At 41.9% G+C, this 20,494-nt stretch overlaps 1 protein-coding gene across 1 annotated transcript in view; it reads left to right on the forward strand.

The window, feature by feature from the left end:
* The window catches only part of SORCS3 (sortilin related VPS10 domain containing receptor 3), a 213,052-nt gene that overhangs the window by 71,425 nt on the left and 121,133 nt on the right, over positions 1-20,494 (forward strand). Inside the window, exons 2-3 of the mRNA XM_053451030.1 lie at positions 12,015-12,082; positions 18,893-18,992. Coding sequence (XP_053307005.1) covers positions 12,015-12,082; positions 18,893-18,992 — 168 coding nt within the window. The remainder of the gene's footprint in view (positions 1-12,014; positions 12,083-18,892; positions 18,993-20,494) is intronic.

Genomic DNA, 20,494 nt, shown 5'->3' on the forward strand with positions numbered 1-20,494 from the left:
GGGGCCTTGACAATTTAACTTGAGAGTCAAGTCTGTTTGACCTCGAGAGTAAGCCATGCACACCCAAAAAGGGCCACATCTTGGCTCTTTGAGAATTGTTTTAAGTGAATAATTTTTGCTAAAACTTTCAAGAAAAAAAATCACTAAACTTTTCTTGTATTCTCAACTTTTTTTTTTTTTTTTTTTTAAATGGATTTAACGCAGGAACGCATTCCATACACGGAGCGGAACCCTGAAGCTTTCTCCTCCATCCGTCACAAACAAGAAGTGCGTTCAGTTATTTAGTCGGCAGCAAATGCCACGGCTAAATATAGGGTGAAAATGACTTTTTTTTCTACATAGTTTTGAGCGATCAAAAAAAAAAAATGGTGGGTAACATTAAGCTAGGACCTCTCTAGGGTGAATTGGTCCGGTTTTCTCGCTAACCTCTTCACCGTAAGCTTCAGGGGTTTGGATAATTCGAGTACGTTAATTGCTTTTAAATTGTGGGCAGGAAAGCTCCAGAGGAATATTCATTAATAATGAGACCTTTCAACCTTTCGTCTGTAATAATGCTGTTTAGCAACAGAATTACTCAGTAATCAGTGCGACGCTAATGGGTTTCAACTGGAGAATGGTGTGTGTGTGTTTGAAGAAACTAAAAGAACTGCTCCTCTGTGGACAAAGCGACGCATTGAATGGGTTCTTGCAAAAGGAGGATTAGAGTTAGAGAATAATAGGAGAAATTAAAAGGTATTATATACGTACGCATAACCAAGTCCCGAAATTCCCCTTATTTAACATGTATTTAGCTAGTATAGAATGGTGATTAAGAAACGGATTTCCTTCTGTGAGTTTATACACAGAAACACAGAATTTACCGGCAGTTCGGCCCCGTTCGGCCCCTGTCTAGACGCCCATTTCTCCTGCTGTAAAGAAAGACTCAAATCAGTTGTTGGTCTCGTCTTAGATGTCCCATGCATGTTTAATCCCCTCACTGTATTACCCTCTACCACTTCTGCTGAGAGGCTGCTCCACTTATCCACCGCCCTCTCAGTAAAGAAAAACTCCCTAATGTTCCCTCTAAGCCTCTGACCGTCTAGTTCTGGATTCTAGGTTCTAGTATTTCTCCTCTTTCTCTTCTACTTTGTAGAAGTCCTAAAGAATTGGTCGATTTGGCCAAGAATTAAAAAAAAAAGTCATCTACAGACTGCGTGACCCTGAAGTTCTTCCCATTCCCCCCCCCGAAACCAGGAGATTGGGAGAAAGACACGGAGTCTCGGTTCCCAGGTCTCTCAATAAGTTGGAAGCGGAGACTTAGACTCCATTAAATGCCTCCGTGGCAGGGGAAAGGGTTAAGAAATTCATTTCTGTTCGGCAATATCGCATGTCAGTTAACGTATAATTTTTCATATGTTGGGTGTCATTATTCATGCTGGATCCAGGAGCAGGCGTACTTCATTTCAGCTTTATTGTTGTATAGCATGATATAGTGACAATCACTCTGGGCATTTGTTATCGTCTTACTGCCTGAGGCGGCCTAATTCATCTGTAGCAGATCTCCTTAAATTACTTATTCCGACCAATGGAAACCACGTTTTAAGATCAACTTCTGAATCCCCCTCGCTAGTCGGGTCCATAAAAGCGAAGAAAATATAATTAGGACGCTCTTATCTACCAAGTTTGTCGCAAGGGAAAGCGCGTTCCGCATCAGCAACGTCCGCGCCAAGACAAAACGTATAAAGGGATTGAGTAACAGAGTGATAATCACGTTTAATGTATTAGGTGGGCAGGCGCCTGTTGTGGGGAGAGTTGCCAAGCTTATGTATGAGAAGAACCATCGTGGCCTCAGGTTGTGGCCGTTCACAAGGTCCTAGTGATGGAATAGATGAGCCGGGCAGTAGGCATGCAAAAGAAGGGGGTAGTAGAAGCATTATTAAACACTCATCTTCTCATTTTTCCCTCAGAAATCTGTACAGCGGGCAATTAATCTCAAGGGATCCATGAATAAAGTGGATATAGAGGCAAAAGGTGATCATTGTTGACCTTATTTGCATGCGCCTACCCAGAATCCCTTGTGGTTGTGGCAGCACCATGAGATTTCTGAGGGAAGAACAAGCCTTCTGGCTTGTCTGGTGTCTGTAGATGAGTGTTTAATAATACTTCTACTACCCCCATAAATGTAAGTGGAAGGGTTTCCATCACATTTACCCACCATAACTTATATAATGGCATGCAAAAGAAGAAATAAAACTCCATTGTCTTCATATCTCCCATACGTGGCTGTTAAGATTGACCAGTCCCCATTTGGGTTTCAGATCTCTGTGCCTCTCTTGATGCCAGTTGATTGCAGAGCCTCTAGGGCAGCCTTTTTGAACTTCATGTTCGGTTTCCACCGTCTTTGTGCTTCTTCTGCTCTACCATCTGTGGTCAGCCTCGCTCTTAGCCCTCTACTCTTTGATCTCTGCTCCAGTTTGTCATCTTGGAAGTCCATGGGGTATTTTCATACCTCTTTCTCTTTAAGCAAGGCCAGTCCATCTTTGGGACCTAAATCCTCCATAGACTTTATTAGTCAGAGTGTCCAACTAGTGATTAAGACTGAGGCATTCTATTGTTTCCCCACAAGCAGTATGATACAGAGTCGGGGTGTTTAGTAGATTGGGGCTCAGATAACAGAGCGAGAACTCATACAAATGGCTAATATGGAGCTAAAAACATTATATTATATATATAAAAAAAGAAAACAGCAATATTTTTGGAATATGTTTTTTTTATGAGCTCACAGCAGGGGTTACTTGGTGGTTACAGGCTGTATGTCATTGTGTTTATTGCTTTGTAAATTTTCCTAATGAACAGCAAGGCAGAGACAAATGTGCGCATGCTGTTCTGGTAATACCGTTCAATCATCCTCGAGGATACAAGGGGTACTTAGAACTAATACGGTCCCCCCAACTTCTACCCCTGGCGACTCGTGACACCTGGTGGGACGAGCTTGGGAGGTAGATTGTCACTCAATTGTCTTCAATGTCCTAGACACAGAGAATAAAATTGGGGCCGCAGGATTGGGGTCCTAAATATCGCTGTGCTGCTGAGCTCTACCTTTGTCCCGAATAGCGGGACAGAGGTAGAGCTCTAGCGGGACACAGTGGCAAACTCGGGACTGTCTCGGGCAAAGCGGGACAGTTGGAAGGCATGGTAATATCTCTGAGTCCTCTCCCAGGGCCAAAAAAAAGCCAGTCAGGAAGGGACATAATTATTAATCCGAGTTGTACATATTGACTCACCTGCAAGCTCCCTGTTTAGCAGATGCAGCCCAAAAGTGTGGCGTGCTTTATAAGTACAAGAGACAGGTGTGGGCGTATTAACCCTGAAAGTTCCTCTCTCTTTTGATACCCCCCCATTTCTCGGGTCGCCGCTCCCCCCCCCAAAGCTTAGCGATTTCCTCCAATCAGCCTCCGCAGCCCCGTCAGGAGCGCATTACGCAAACGCTGCAAACTTTTAACAATTTTGCAATCAGCTACAGCTACCGGCGCTCATATGGAGTGCAAGAAAAGGACAGCTGGGGACTGGATTTGGGCTCCGGGAGCATTTGGAGTGAGGACTAGCGAGGAATTATAATAACTTATTTTCTGCAAAATAAGATCAGCCCTTTGCAACCAGCAAAGTTTTTACTTTACTGAGAAAGTGGAACATAAGTGGAACAGCCTCTCGACAGAAGTGGTAGAGGCTAATACAGTGAGAGAATTTAAACATGTATGGGTTAGGCATGTGGCTCGTGAATCTAAGCTCAGCACAAAAAAATGGATAGACCTAATGGGGCCGAATGGGGCCGATCTGCCGACATATTTTAAAGCACTGTGAGAGGGTCTCTAGGAATCCTCTGACCTCACCCACGGCCCATTACAAAGGTCAATAGAGCAGCTCTGTTGGGCAGTACCTACAAACGTGACTGTGTCTCTAAAAACAGGACTGTTGGGAGCTATGCAAACTTGGAAATTGTAAAGGAGACCAAGCTTTTTGGGGTAAAGTTTAAAACCGAACCTAAAAAAGGTGCTGTTTGCTTCTATCTATGAAATGCCAGCGCACCCCGTCACCTCACCTGCTTCTTTCAATCTCGTCATACGTGGGTCCCGCCGATCCAATTACCTCAATCCTCTAAATAGTTCACACGTTTCGGGCCTGACAGAAAACTGTCATTTTGTCAGTTAAAGGCGTTAATGTGTTGTCAGCGATGATTACATACTTTGTGTCTGGAAGGAGCTCCTTCAGGTGACAATCATGACACGGGGCCTTCGAAAGCATTCGCAAAACATATATCTTCGCGAGCAAACTGGTCTTAAATTATACAGGGCGCAAAAAATGGTCAGGAAAGACTAAGGGATCTCAATATGGGAGAGAGAGGCGAGAGAGGGGAGGAGAGATAGAGGATGAGAGAGAGAGAGAGAAAGAGAGAGAGGGGGGGTGAGAGAGAGAGAGGGGGGATGAGAGAGAGAGAGAGAGAGAGAGAGAGAGAGAGAGAGAGAGAGAGAGAGAGAGAGAGAGAGAGGGGATGAGAGAGAAAGAGAGAGGGGATGAGAGAGAAAGAGACGGGGGAAAGAAGAGAGAAGGGAATGGGGGGCATTTAAATATATAAAGGGATTTAACAAAGTACAGGAGGGGAGTTTATTTATGTGAGATTACTGGGGAGAGGCAAGGGAAAATGGGGTGATGCCAAATATAAAAAATGATTAACAGAAGAGTTAGGGATAAAGGAGAGAGATAATGAGAGGCGAGGAGAAAGGGTTGAGATAATGCGAAGGGGAGAGAATGAGATGTGAGGGAGATAAGGAGAAAAGGGAGAGATACATTGAAATAGGAGGAGAAATAAGGAGAAACGGAAAAGATAAAGAAAAAGACAAGATGTAACGAGAAGAGAGGGTGGATCAAAGAAAAGAAGGAGAGATAAAAGGGAGAGGTCAGGTGAAAAGGGAGAGCTGAGGAGGAGGAACAATAAAAAGGAGGAGAAGTAAAGAGAAAGAGGAGGGGAAAATAAACGGAAAGGGGAGAGATTAGGAGAAAAGGTGAGGTATAGAGAAAGAGGAAGAGCGATAAAGAGAAAGGGGAGAGAGAAATAGGATGATTGATAAAGAGAAACAATGGGGATAAAAAGAAAGGAAACTTGGTTACAGCAGGAGAAACGGACGACTGGACGGGGGCCGGATGGGGCTGATTTGCTCTGTTTTTTATGTAAAGCAATTCTGGGGCAAAGCTCAAAATGTGATGCACCTGCTTTAGAATTGCTGTTTAGAAATATGACCCACACAGAATCAGTTTTTTAAAGCACATCTGAGCGTTACCCTCATGCTGGCATGTACAGGGTTAAACAACCTCTGTATGTCAAGAACACCTTCTTTGTGACATTTTTTTTTTAGGGCAGTCAAACGGCTAAAACAATCTCTTTTTTTTATCACTGTAGAAGAAAATGATCCTTTTTCCTCCTGTGAACAGGTCAAGAGGACCCCTTTAAATTCTGACAGTCGCGTCTCTTCATCTTCTTTAATTCTTTCCTATTTTCCATTTGGTTTCTGGTATAATTATATATAAAGAGGGTGCTGCCACAGGGGATTCTGGGTAGGCGCATGCAAATAAGGCTAACAATTATCCCCTTTTGCCTCTATATCCACTTTATACATGGATTCCTTGAAAGTAATTGCCCTGCTATACAGGACAGCCTTTAGACAAAACTCGGGAAGAGAAGCAATAGCCAGATCACCGCTCATTGAGAGCTTTTTTTTGTATTTAAGTTTATTTATACAAAACAGTTTATGATAAAACAAACATTTTGTGCCTATTTTTAAAAAAGTACATTATTCAGAGAGTCTATAAGCAGTACTGCGACGCAGCGCAGGGCAATACACGGTACGGAAAGCTCAGTGATACACAGTAGAAGCAGCGTACAATTACATTCCCAGACACAGCACACGTGATTAACAGCACATTGCTTGAAACGGCCTGGGGAAACGGGATGGTCAAAAAAAAGCTACAAATCAGTAAGAAGTTGATAGGCACACATACACTAAAAAACAGTACAATTAATAGCAAGGCCATCCACGCAGACACACTCAGAACAATAGTGCAGGGCTCCAAGTCCCCACAGCCCTAATGCCAGAGGATCAAGTTATTCCCTCTACCACAAAGGCCCCAGACATATATACACCAGCCTTTATGATTGCCATTAGTAGAGTCCGGGGGGGGGGTCTACTCCTCACTTGGGGTGAGCCCCAAGAGAACCCCCCCCAACTGGTGAAATTTCATACAAAACAAGGCTGAAACAAACTTGAGGTCCTCACCAAGAACGGACAGCCGCTTCACAGCCTGTTGTACAGTGTGTCCCGCTTGGGAGCATCACAAGTCAGCCTAGGAAAAACTTCAAGACAGATCCCCTCAGCCCTGTCCGACCCTGTAGCCCTCCGACTGCCATGCCTAATTCCCAATTTACTTTGCATGCGCCTACCCAGAATCCCTTGTGGTTGTGGCAGCACCATGAGATTTCTGAGGGAAAAACAAGCCTTCTGGCTTGTCTGGTGTCTGTAGATGAGTATGTAATAATACTTCTACTACCCCCTTAATTTTAAGTGGAAGTATTTTCTATCACCTTTACTCACCATAACTTATGTAATGGTATTTCTTGGCTACTCCAAGCCTTGCGTGTTATGCTGGTATCACAGCCTCAGGCTGATGAGTCTTATTAAGGACAAAAACCATAAAAAACTCTCTATTGTCCCTCTTGCCTGGTTTTTGTTTAAAGATTGTCTTGTACAGTGGGAGGTTGCTTTTTGGGGGGGGGTCTGTATATAAAGTATACAGCGAGGTGAAGGGTGTTTATCATTTACCTTTTTAGTATGTGCCTACCCAGAATCCTTTGTGTTTGTGACAGCACCATGAGATTTCTGAGGGAAAAATAAGCCATCTGGTGTCTGTAGATGAGTGTTTAATAATACTTCTACTATCCCCTTAATTATCACTGGAAGGGTTTTTCCATCACCTTTACTCACCATAACTTATGTAAGGGTTTTCCAAATAATGTAATTAATCATTTTTGTCAGCATTTAAATCTGAGATTTCATGTTTTACTCATTTAAGTAAGAAGATAAAGTTATCCAGATAAAGTATGGCGTATCAGGCAATGGATCCACCTACGTCTTCCCGCTAAGTGATTGAATAATGAATATTATTGTGATTGTTTAACACCCCCTCGCCCAGGCGGGGGGTGAGATTTTACGACCGTGAATCGATTTATCATTTTATACTTTGGAGTTATTTGTTTGAAGCGATATGAAGCAAATTAGTCAGTTTACAAAAACGTACCAGGATTTAGCTGAGAATAAATTACTTTTGTATCTCCCGTTATTTTTGTTAAATTTATCATTTTTGCAGATATTTTGCATGAGGAGAGATTATTTCTAGAGAGGAGAAACGTTAGAACAAGATGCCGTAATCTAGAGGATGAGAGGCTTAGATGGAATGTAAAGAAGTTTTACTTTACTGAGAGGGTGGTAGATAAGCGGAACAGTCTCCTTGCAGAAATGGTAATGGTTAATTAAAGGAGAATTTAAGCATGCATGGGATAGTCATATGGCCAAGGGGGTCAAGGACTGGTTAAGGTTTGCGTCTTTATACCACAGAAAACATGGAGACTGGACGGGAAGAACAGATCTGATCTGCCAGCAAATTCTATGTTTATCCCTAAAATTATAATTGTAAGAGTTCTCTTTTTGGAAGAATCTCTTGGGGTCCCCCCCCCCCTTGACCCTAGGGGCTTACCTGCCACATCTTACTGTTAAGGCTTTGAAAGGGAAAAACCTAAACCTCCTAGAAGACCGGTTCCTCTGGAAGTGTCAGCGTGTCCTCTAGCCATGGTGGCCCAACCACACTTGGACTATCTTTCTTCTTTCCTCTGTCTTCTTGGAAAGAAGCAAGAATGTGTGTCTGAGAGGGTGTTTCTTTACTACCCTTGTGGGTGGGATCTGATATGTTGATGGAGATTTTTCCCGAGTGGTGACGCCCCGTGGGTTGCTGTCAGTTCTTCGTTGAGAAGGCCTCATGCTTCTCAGTACTCAACAATTACAAGCTATAGTATACCTTTTGTGGATACTTAAAAGGTTGCATGGGTGGCAGGGACACCCTGATTCTGTATTCATTGGCTCGCTGGTACCCGACGCACCTCGCCGGGCTACCAGCTGTGCCAAAAAAAAAAGGAGAAGTTCACATACAATCCCGTTATTAATCGCGCTGAATAAATACACCGACAGCAGCCGTGATGGACTATGTTAATCTCGACGGCTCCGAATTGCAGAGAGGAGGAATAAATTGAGCGGATTGTTTAAGAACTGGGCTCTCATCGTCCTGCACGAAGCAATCACACCTCGCACGCTCTAATCTGTCTCCATGATGCATGGGGCACACGGACCCTCACTTGTCAACCCTTACAAGTCGTACCCCCCGTCCTCCTCCTCGTACCTTTTTCGCGAGAACAGAACCCATTTATACTTTAAACTGCTGGAAATAACGATCCATATATCTAAGCTTCACATATGCAAAGCACTTTTACTAATTTAACCCCTTAAGGACAATGGGCGGTCCCTAAACCCACTGAAAGCGATGCATTTTGAGCCCGTACATGTACGGGCTTTGTCATTAAGGGGTTAAAGTTGGCAAGATCTCCGGGTAGGTTTAATGAAGTAGAGTCATTCTCTTCCATTGTAAAATTTTATAGGCTCGGAAAGGTCTTGCTACATTTGAATCTGCTTACCAAGTTAAGAGAGAGCCTTGATTTATCGAACAAATGAAGATAGTATTTATAAGAGCGCTCATTCCAGGGGCGCCCCCCCCGGGCCAAGCAGTACCTTTATGCGATGGTTTTTGCCCAAGAAGTCCTTTTGTCACGTTGTCACCAATTTAATGATTTTGCGGATATAATTTGATCGTAAGAAACTGAGCGTATTCGAGAAAAAAAAAAAAAAGCATTCGGGTTGTGCTCAATTAAGCTTCCTGGATTAACTCCAATTGAAATCTCACCTTATGGAAGTAAATAAGTTTTGTGCAGGTAATTTCTCACGAAATGGATGTATTCTTCGAAGAGGGGGAGGGGGGGGACACTCGCTATCTAGCAAATGTTTTGCGGTTTAATAAACAACACATGTTATGGTTTCATAACGAGAGAAAAAAAAAACATAAAAAAAAAATAAAATAACAAAAAAAATAACAAAAACGGTTGGAAAAATATAGCCGTCTTACGTCGGAAGTCTAAAGATAATGTACCATACACAATGTTCCGCCGGCTAATGAGGGCTATTAACATGCGTTGAATGGAAGCCAAGTCATTAAGGTACAATGACGCTTCCATACTATTTTATTTTTTTCACTTTGAAAACCAAAAGTCAGCTGGGGATCAAACGGCAGGCGCTGAGTATTTATTGGGAACGTTTCCCGGCTCCTATGAAACCTTCAGCATGTTAGTGTTTTTCGGTGGCAGGGACGGGGTTCAGCAGCACAGAGGGTTAAAAAGTATAAGAAAAATGCTGTTTTTCTCAGTAATGCACTTGATAAAATCTAATGTTACGCAGTTGGCTTCCTGTATCACGAATCACTACGGCAGTCCTATTCATCGCTCGGTCATTTACACCAAAGTTCAAAGACACCTGAGAACAAGCAGCTACTTAATAGCCTGCCCTATGGGGCATCACGTTTTGGTTCATTTGTACTATTACCAGGAACAGAACTCAACTCAAGAAGGGCAGGCTCAGGTGCTACCAACCTTATTGTGTTACCCCCCCCAACCAAAGAATTTTGGGTCTTTCTCAATTCCTGAGAAGGGCTACCATTAACCCTTTGTGTGGCAGGGTGGCATGGGACGCCTTGCTATAGATAAAGGGATTGTGATACATGGTACCCATAAGCCCCCCCCCAATATGCCAATGACTCCCGGGTTGCCTTCAGACGATTAACTATGTGTGCGCCGACACGCTTGCGCTACGACTCCCTGTTTATTATTTCCTCCCCTGCTCCGTATTATCGGTTTATGGATTGACAGAAAACGACCTATGATATGCGCAAGCAGTTTGGGAGACGCTCCATCACTTCATCTGTCAGCGCCCTCCCTCCAGGGAACGAGGTTAAGCGGAAAGGCATCCTCCATTTAAAGGATAAATGCCCAGAGCATCTGTCACCGATTCATTACGGCTGATTGGGGACCGAATTCGAGAGGAATTGCCAACTTTTTTTTGGACAGTTACAGATTCCGCATCTGCGATGGGCTGTCAATGGCTCAGCCGTGCCGCTCGCCGCTTGCTCTAACGCGCAAACTAGATTCGTACACCTTCTGGAGCCTAATTAGATAACATGCATGTTGATCAGGAAACAACTTCTACCGCTTCTGCTGGAAGCCTAGTCTATGTATCTACTACTCCCTCACTGAAGAGACATTAACTGTTGCATAGTCTGCAATTATAATAAACATTTTTTTTTGCTTATTTTATGTGTGCAGAATAGGCACATATTATTTGTTTTTTAAATATTGTTTGTATAGAGCTGCGAAATCTGAAGGCGCTATATATAAGAACGCTTATTAAAGTACTCTGTGAGTAACCTTAACCCTCTGCGGGTACTTTATTATGCATTATTCGAAAAGAAACTGGGAAAAGAGCCATTGGAACACAGGAGTGATAGGAGTGATAAAGGGCCATTGGAACTCAGGAGTGATGGGAGTGATAAAGGGCCATTGGAACACAGGAGTGATGGGAGTGATAAAGGGCCATTGGAACACAGGAGTGATGGGAGTGATAAAGGGCCATTGGAACACGGGAGTGATGGGAGTGATAAAGGGCCATTGGAAGACAGGAGTGATGGAAGTGATAAAGGGCCATTGGAAGACAGGAGTGATGGGAGTGATAAAGAGCCATTGGAACACAGGAGTGATGGGAGTGATAAAGGGCCATTGGAACACAGGAGTGATGGGAGTGATAAAGGGCCATTGGAACCTAGGAGTGATGGGAGTGATAAAGGGCCATTGGAACACGGGAGTGATGGGAGTGATAAAGGGCCATTGGAAGACAGGAGTGATGGAAGTGATAAAGGGCCATTGGAAGACAGGAGTGATGGGAGTGATAAAGAGCCATTGGAACACAGGAGTGATGGGAGTGATAAAGGGCCATTGGAACACAGGAGTGATGGGAGTGATAAAGGGCCTCTGTACGCCTATGAAGAGATTCCATTAAAAATCAGCCATTTCCAGCTACAATAGTCATTTACAGCATTTCATGTTATTTCTAATTGACCCCAAACTTACATGCCCTCTATACCCCATACATAGCGGGGATCTCTCTGCTAATTTAACAGCTACTGCCCCATCCCGTAAGTGACCCCAAACCTATGTATTATATATGTATATATAAATGTATTATTAAACAACAGTAAAAATGGAATCTGCTTATCCCGTCATATTAGAGACTTTGGGATTTACCGTTATTTCTCAACGTTTAAAGCCTCCTGAGAATCAACGAGTTCTCCAAATGTAATGAGAATTAACGAAGTATAATGGACTCCTCCCGCGGGGGTTACTGTGACACCCAAAATGCATAAAGGATTAAAACAGACACCGCTAGAGCAGGAATAAATACGGCTGACAATTTCTTACTATTATTTACTCTCTGGTATTATTGCCCATGGGCTCCGTCCCTGTGGTACTTAACATAGAAGCATAGAATCTGCCGGCAGATCGGCCCCATTCGGCCCCCGTCTAGTCGCCCGTTTCTCCTGCTGTAAAGACTCAAACCTTAATCAGTCGTTGGTCTCGTCTTAGATTCAGGAGCCGTATGTCTATCCCATGCATGTTTAATACCCTCACTGTATTACCCTCTACCACTTCTACTGGGAAGCTGTTCCATTCATCTATGACCCTCTAGATTATAGCCTCTTGTTCTAACATTTCTCCTCCTATAAACAGAGAGCGACTGACGTCCAAACTAAAGGCTATTCCTTTCTTGTTGTTGTTGTAGGTGATCCTGATACTTACCAAGCTGTATGATTTTAACCTGGGCAGCGTCACCGAGAGCTCGCTATGGAGGTAAGAACCAGAACGGATATATTTGGGCTTAAAATAAATAGATTGGGTTTCTATTGCCGAGATATTCATTGAAATCCACGTATTAGTTAAAAAGACGTTACGGCTGAATAAATAATAAAGCACGCATATCAGTAATTAAACACGTTGGTCTCCATGGTTACTGGAAAGCTACTTATTTTTAATTCTACGAAAATGTACGATGAAAATACTGTAATCACTCAATAAAGTGAATTTAATTGCGAGTCTCCTGGATTGAGAACACGAAGCTCTGCAGAGAACAGAATTAAACCCGGTAGGATTTTAAACTAGCAAAATGTGCATAATTTATCACCATTTCTGGGAACTTTCAGGGTTTTTGCCCCAATTTCAGGGTAGATTCTCAGGGGTCACACGGTCTGGAGCCAACTTCCTATTCCTTCACGGCTGTGATCGTATATAAGACTCCCAATTGGTGCTTTTGCTCCCAGTATGTTATGGTTGATATCCCTACTTGAATGCAGGTGAGTCCGTTAAATGTCTCTTTAAATAACAACAAGTTAAGGTTTCCAAAAGGACCGGGTAAGGTGACAACAAACAACACCGGGTAAGGTGACAACAAAATGTCCCTCAGCCTCGTATCACAGCCCCTTAAATAACTACCCCCTAACCCCAACCTACCAAAATTGGCGCTAAGGCCTAACCCTACACGGGATGCCAGTCAGGGCCACTCTGGCCCATGCTGGCCCTCGTTGGCATCATTAAGGTTGTTTTTAAATTCATGGGGAACTATGTGTAGAGATGTATGTGATGCAGCGCCCATTATTTACGCCTGGGGCAAATGTTTTATGTTATGTGTTGAATGAACTTTGACTTTGCTGGGATTTGCCACATCTTAAGTGTCACAGCTGGTTTGACCCGGAGTCTCCGGGTTAAGCCTTACTTCCCTCAGTCTCCAGGTTCGTTTCCTCTTCCTTTGTTTGAACACACCCACTTCCCACCCATGTCCTGCCTACTCTCCACCCACTCTGCACCTGCCCCCGCCCACTTCCCTTACTAGTCTCTAGGAAATTAGGTCTACAGCACGCTGCACGTCCTTCTACAACTTATTTTTTTTTACCCAACTTCTACTCCTAGCTCCGTCTCTAAAAAGTGGGGCTTTAAACAGACCCCTTACTGGGGCAGTTGAGGTGACCCGGCCGCTATCCACCAATTCATTACCAGGGTCATTCTTTCAGATCCCGATCATTTATTTCCTTGTGACCTTTAACGGGATCCTGAGGAGGTAACAATTCATCTTTGGCCCTCGGAGAGATCAGGAACGCATCCCGCAAGATAGTAAGTTTACTAATTTTAACAACGCCGGTGATGTATGATAGTCGTTCCTTTCTACAGATGCTACCTTCGTTATCAATTTGCTGATTCTCAGTAAATCTCAGCCAAATCTCGGATTCCGCTGACATTTCCGGTCCGCCGTTAATTAATTGTTCCGCATTTAATCACCGAGGGCCATGTTTTCCAGATGGTTGTATCTGAGTATTCCACTGGGAATCTCTCAACTTTTATTATCTACTCTATAAAAAATATTCAAACGCAGCACGCGTGAGTCCTAAAACAGCCATGAAATAAACTCCGCGGAGCCCAAAATATACGTTCTTATTCGTAACGGTTGTTAATTATTGAGGAAGGGACCACCGGTAGAGGTAACGGATTTGTGTTGAACTCATATCTCCAAAGTGTTCTTGGTTAGTCCCAAATCCCTGTGCCTCTCTCTCCTCCCCTGATGTCCCTCTTTCCTCCCCTGATTCACCTCTTTCCTCCCCTGATACCCTTCTTTCCTCCCTTGTGTCCCTCTTTCCTCCCCTGATGCCCCTCTTTTCTAGGAGGTCAGAATGTTTGCTGGGTATGAGGGGATCGCAGGGTTCTACAGCCCTAAAACCCCCGATAATGTGTATAGAAACAGCAGGAAATTGCTTCACTAGGTTAAATAAATAGATTAAATAATCAACCAATCAAAAAGAGCGCGGGATCTATTGCATACTGGGACAAAAAGCTAAAAAGGTCATGAAAATTGACCATATGCGCCGGCGACTCTTTTGACTTTCAACCACTTTAAATTCCGGAGACCGGTGGACAGATGTCCGTCTGTTGCGTTATCCATTGCTTTATTGATATAAATCAGAATAATGTTGACACCAGCTTCATGCGGAGGTTGTTATAACTTCCACCAAAGACAATGAAGAGTACACGCTATCCAGAGCCCGGCAGAATCATTAATGGCCTCACATCTCAGCTTAGATAAAAAAAAAACCTTCCCCTGACGTGTTGTTCAGGATCTTAAACCCCATTACTAATTACTAATTTACTATAAGAGTATTCTGGCCTTTCTAAACCAAATTATATTCAAAAACCCATCTTAAAATCCACAAAAATTAGAATGCAAAAGTCTAAAAAAAAAAAAAAAATGAAAAAATTATAATAAAAAAAAAATATATATATATAATAAAATATGTTGTACCCTTTAAAAAAAAATATATATATATTTTTATTTATTCCTAAAAAAAAAAATGTATACGTTTGCAACTTTAGTACCAAACAAAATTATGATTTTTTTTTTTTTTTAGCAATTTTGTTTCTTAATTTAAAAACAGTATCCTGGATTTTCTAAACAAAATTCTGAAAAGTTTTTATTGTACTTTTGTTTTTTTGTACCCTGGCCTTTCTAAATAAAATTATATAAAAAAAAATCAATAAAAAAAAAATGTTTAATTTTTTTTCTAAAACAGATTGTATAATTTCCACCCAAATGGAAACTTTTATAGAAATCCATGTTTCCTACCAGAATTTCCGTGGGCAATTGCCATGACGGGACATGCCTTGTTTCTAAATATAGTAAAATAGAGTAAATAGAATCGAATAGATAACTCTGCTATTTTCTCCGGTTTCAGGCTTCCCATGGGAAGTAAAAAATAATAACAATGTATCCACAAAAATACTAAAGCATGAAAAAAAAAATCACTTTTTACCCTTGAACAGGTTTCCAAAATGACAAGTTTCTAAAGACAACAGCGCCAACCCCATTAAACGTCAGAATTCACTCAATGTACCAGAATTCAGAGATTTTTATCTCCTTGGATATGTTAGATATTGGGTATATGTAGTTATTTATATTCTCATTAATTGCAGTCGCAGAGATACTTGTGATTGCATAGAATTATCTCAGATAAACTCGAATGCGGCGGATTTTAGAGCTTCGAGAATAACTTGCGACGGGAAGACGCAGCCCGAGAAACGGCAGCTCTGCGTTATACGTAATTTCATGTTTCTTGCTGAGGTCGTTCTAACAGATCTGTTATTTTTATTACATTTCCGACGTGTCTATTTGTTTTGCCGAAACACGTTTACTCCATTTAGAGGCTCTGAAATGAATGACTCTTAACGGGGCTTTATTGTGTGCGGTCGTCGCGCACAAACAGCTCCTGATTGTGAGCAATTTAACCTTCGCACGTAAATAAAAAATGTTCCAATGTGATGAGGTGTTGGAGGAGAAACGCTTTTGTTTATGCCGAGTACAGAATGGTGGAGAATGAGAAAAGACATGTAGAGAGGCAGCCCGTGGCAGAGACAGTATTATCTAATCAGTCTCCTGCTCACTCCCTTCTCCTCCCCTCACCCTTACAAAGGCTGTCTGAACCAATCAACAACAATCAGCAACTTAACAAAAGGGGAGAGATAACTTAATGGGGATGAATAATCCTGCAGATCCTGAGAACAAGAAGTTACGATGGCTGCTCACATGGTACTGGTGTGTATATCTGCATATAGTGTTAGTGTGTGTGTGTTGGTGTATGGTGTTAGCAACTTAGCATGTGTGTGTTACTGTTTGTGACAATATGAAGTTAGCATGTGCGTGAGTCTGGTATGTGTGTATGGTGTTAGATAGTTTAGAGCGTTAACATTAGTATATGTGAGCTGGTATTTGGTGTTAGCATGTGTGTCTAGATGTGAGCGCATGATGTCATCATGGGTTTGTGTGTCAGTAGATGGTGTTGGAGTATCAGAAGTGAGCATAGGGTAAATGGTGCCTGGGAGGGAGAGAGGAAGTGTACGGTAGAGCGAGTGGGTGTTGAAGCAAGTTTGAGTGTTAGTATGTGGGATGGACATGGGGTTGGCTGATGGGGGCCCAGGAGTTAAGCATGAACTGGACCCCAAGACTTCTTGGTGCTTGGTTATGATGTCACAGCCTGACGCATCGTTATATGTGGACTGGAAGGAATCTGAAGCAAGCAATGTTTGTCCATGGAGTCTCGATCTTCTTACTTCCCAATTTAGTGCAGGGCTCGTGGCGAGGTTAGGCTCCCTGAGACTCAAGGCTAGTTTGCAGACCACTACAGTTCAGGCGAAGCCAAACGTTTTTGGAGCCCCCAAGGTTTCCAGGTGAACATATGGGTCCATCGCCTTCCATTTATAAGGCTTTCATAAGGTTTTCCTAACGAAAATATTGCCTTCATTGTTATTTTTTGCAACAAAAAAGCTACCATTCTTTATTGTTTATCTTTTCAAAGATCCAAGTAATATCACTTATTGCATTTTTTTCCAGCAAAACAATTCAATAGAGAAGGCTTTTTTTATGTCTGTATCAAAGCAAAGACAGTAAATATGGCTCCATCAGAACTGATGAGCGCCGAACAGCTACTGGAATAAAAAACTAAATAAAAATAAAAAGAATCAAAGCAAGCCGGGATCTGTTAACCGTGTCTGGGCTGGATTAGACCCGTGCATTCAGATTTGTACATTTTTTTTTTTGTTAATGAAATTATTCATTAATTCGTACGAAACGCAGTTTCCCCAGGCCCATCTCTACAGAATTGACATAGGAATGGTGTAAAACGGAGCGAAATATCCTAAAAAATCCTAAATATCCTAAAAAAATATCCTAAATATGTACAGGTAGAGAAGAAGTGGGGAGACGGTGACCGGACAGACAGATAACGAATATATCAAGAAATTTAGTAGAAAGAGGGAAATTCTAGAGCTCTTCAGCCTCAAGAAGCACCATTAAGCTTTTCTTTTTAAGAAGAGCAACAATCGTCAAAAAAATGGAAACAGAAGGTTAAAAATAGAATTTTTTTTCCAATAACATGCTTTAAATTGCGAAGAAAGTTACTCTTTTTTTGTTTGTCTTGGAGACATTGTATCCGGTACGAGCGGAATTGGAAAGAGGTGCTTCAGCACTTAGAGCTATCGAGCCGGCAGGAGAAATGTCCGCCGATACAAAAGATATCCTAATGATTGTGATCAGTGGAGTGTCGCCAAAGCAATTATGGGTGATGCAGCAAGTGTCGATCCATAGTGGACTAATAGCCATATTTTGGGCTCACGTACCAAAGAGAGTCCTTCTAAACAGACCCCCGTTCTAAATCTAGATTGGAACATTTGAAGATATTCTAGGACCTTTCATCGCCACCCAACCATCACCAACCTTTTGGCTCATGGCAAAGGCTTATCGTGTCATAAAAAACTCACTCTCATTTATTCTTTATCAGAGAAATGTGAACCCTGACAAAATGAAATCATAGAAAACTGATTTTTTTCTAATATTTTTTTTTTCGGGAGAGTTTTTGTGCTGACTGAATACATATTTTTCTGCACGCGTCGCCATGAAAATAAAAGTTTATGAATATTTCATCATATTTCACTCTGCATATTTTTTAGAATGTTTCTTTTTTCTCTCTCTCTCTATATCCTTTCATAGAGTGTAAATTCATTCTGATTTTCTGTAAGGGAAGGGAGAAAAAAATGCTTACTTGGGAAACACAGAAAGTAGGGATTTTATTGCACATTTCACTATAATGCAACGATATCGTGGTGAAGCTATAAACAAGTTCTCCATAAGTTTTCTTTTTTTCATTTGTATCTCTGTTTCACAAATCATTGTGCTCATCACACAGGCATTGAAAAAGGCTGATTTGTCTAAAACCAAGTCCAATTTCCGACCTAAAAACTGCGCTTTTCATTTGTGGAATTTCCATAAAAATAATAATATTTCATCAGGAAATTTCATGTTGGTGTAAAATAAAACAAAACCCAAATTATTTAAAATAAAAGAGAAAAATGTTGTTTCTTAGATTTTTCTGATAATTTCCCCAATGTAATATCAAGGTTGTTTTTTTGGGAATCACCAAACCCCTTACCTAAGCCCCTCCTCCAGGAGAGAAAGAGCTGATGAGATGTTCTCAGGTATGCTCCTGGATCCGGGATCGTTCCATGCTAAAAGCAGCCCCAATATTAGGGTTTTCTTGTCTGGCTTGTCTGGCTCAGTATATAGTGATGGGAGCTATACTGTACCACCATCAATGTCTGGTTCAGTGTATAGAGATGGGGGTTATGCTACACTATTGTCAATGTCTGGCTCAGTATACAGTGATAGGAGTTATATTGTACCACCATCAATGTCTGGCTCAGTATACAGTGATAGGAGTTATGCTGTACCATATCTGTTCAGTAAATGTTATTTATTTAAACTTATTTCATTTATTTAAAAGTTAATAATAATTTTTTTCAGATTTCTAGTTTTTTTTCCAGTTGGCATACAGTTCACAAATTTGTGAAATAAATATTCTTCCCAAAATTATTTTTGTGGGTGTCTTTACATGTCCCAAGAAGCCCCAATAATGTGTTTAAAGGTCAAGGTGATACCTTTAATGATCCGGCCCTTGATAACCCTTGCTTACAATGATGAACTCAGCATAATGCTCCGTACGGGTGGTATAAAAGGTTTATTCCCAGCATGTAAACATTAATTCTACTTTCATTTATTTTTCTTGTCTCCAGGTCGACAGACTATGGAACAACGTATGAAAAGTTCAATGAAAAAGTGGGTTTCAAAACCGTTCTCAGTTACCTGTATGTGAGCCCAACCAACAAGAGAAAGGTCAGTAATCTTTGAAGGACACACCTAGGAGCTCACATTCTCAGGGTCGCAGTCCGAAGCCGAATCCTTCATATTTCACTCAGATTTGGTATTATCTGGACTGGGGCTTTTCTCCCTGCTTTATCACAGCTGGAATCCCTGATGGTTCCAGTCAGAATATCGTTTCCTCATTGTTTCCAATCATTTGGCTGCCACTGCTTTGTGATAGGCTTTTAAAGAGGTACCATTGGAGTGGAAATCACAGCTCCATCTAAATGGGGAGGCTCTTCAAAATAGGTCTTTCTTTGGTATGATCACTAGAAAGTCGAGTAGTAAGATAAGTTTAACGTTAACTCGACTGACGAGACTCATCTGAGGTTCCGTGCCATCAGATGCTAACATTCTAATATATTCACTATAGTACGGGTCACCTGCAAGGACATGCAAGCGCTTGAGACTTTACGCGTTGAATGTCCTCGCCTGCAACTTGCAAGTTTAACAAATAAATAAAACCTAACCTGGGATGAAGGGAACAGTAGGTACGGTTTTCATTTTCTGTTAAAATATTGTTAATCCTTCAGAACAGAGGATGGAGCGGGGGTACAGGTGGACTTTTTGTCTGGTAAAAGGATCATTTTCACTTTAAGCCCCCATCCTAGTGGGCTTATGCTGGGATGGGGGGCATGGCATGGGTTTTCATTATGTTTTTTTTTTTATTATTATAAAAGTATCACACTTGGTACAAGATGGGGATTGTGTATGTGGGCTCTATACCCCACTGCTCATTGGGGAACACTTGTACCCCCCAAAAAAGCCCCCTTTTGTTTTTACTAATTCAAATGCTCTCATTTTATTGTCCTATTTTAATCGCTTCTTTCCGGTGGTTGAGAGTTTGGGCAGTCGGCCACACGCGTTTCACCTCGCACGAGACGGTCGGGGAGAATCTGTAGAGCTCTTCCTTTTTAGACCCCTATTTTCACTGATGTCGCGTTTCGCTTCAAGAAATGAATAATAACTGAACAGCGTTACACTTAATAAAGAAAAAGATTCACAAAAGACGACAGACACCCGTATCATCCGGGAAGCAACGGTTTGATCCAGAATAGACTTACTTTTATTGTATTTTTTTTTACAGGCAATAGCTAAAAAAGACGCATTTTGCAATCTGAGCCGCGGAATGCGCTTTTATCTTATTATTGCAGGGGAGGCTTTGATGCGCAGACATTAACTAGTTGTGTGCCAGGGAGAAGTGCAGCATGCTGTCATCGCTGAGCCTTCTGGTTCTTTTAGTCCTTTTTTTCTGTTTCTGGTCCTTTTTACCAGCAAATAGAGCTGCAATTTTCCAGGGATCCAGGGGGCATTTTTAAGACCCTTTTCCTACCTGGTCTTTTTACGCAGAACCTCCTGGTCAACGTCCATCATTAAACGACCTTTCTCAGCTAAAGTCCCATTTTTTAATGGTGGTCACCACCATGGCTAGACCACCTATTTGGATAAGTATCGGGGGGATCACGAGACAAGGG

The sequence above is a fragment of the Spea bombifrons genome, chromosome 11 (assembly GCF_027358695.1).
Source record: "Spea bombifrons isolate aSpeBom1 chromosome 11, aSpeBom1.2.pri, whole genome shotgun sequence".
Classification (NCBI taxonomy): domain Eukaryota; kingdom Metazoa; phylum Chordata; class Amphibia; order Anura; family Pelobatidae; genus Spea; species Spea bombifrons.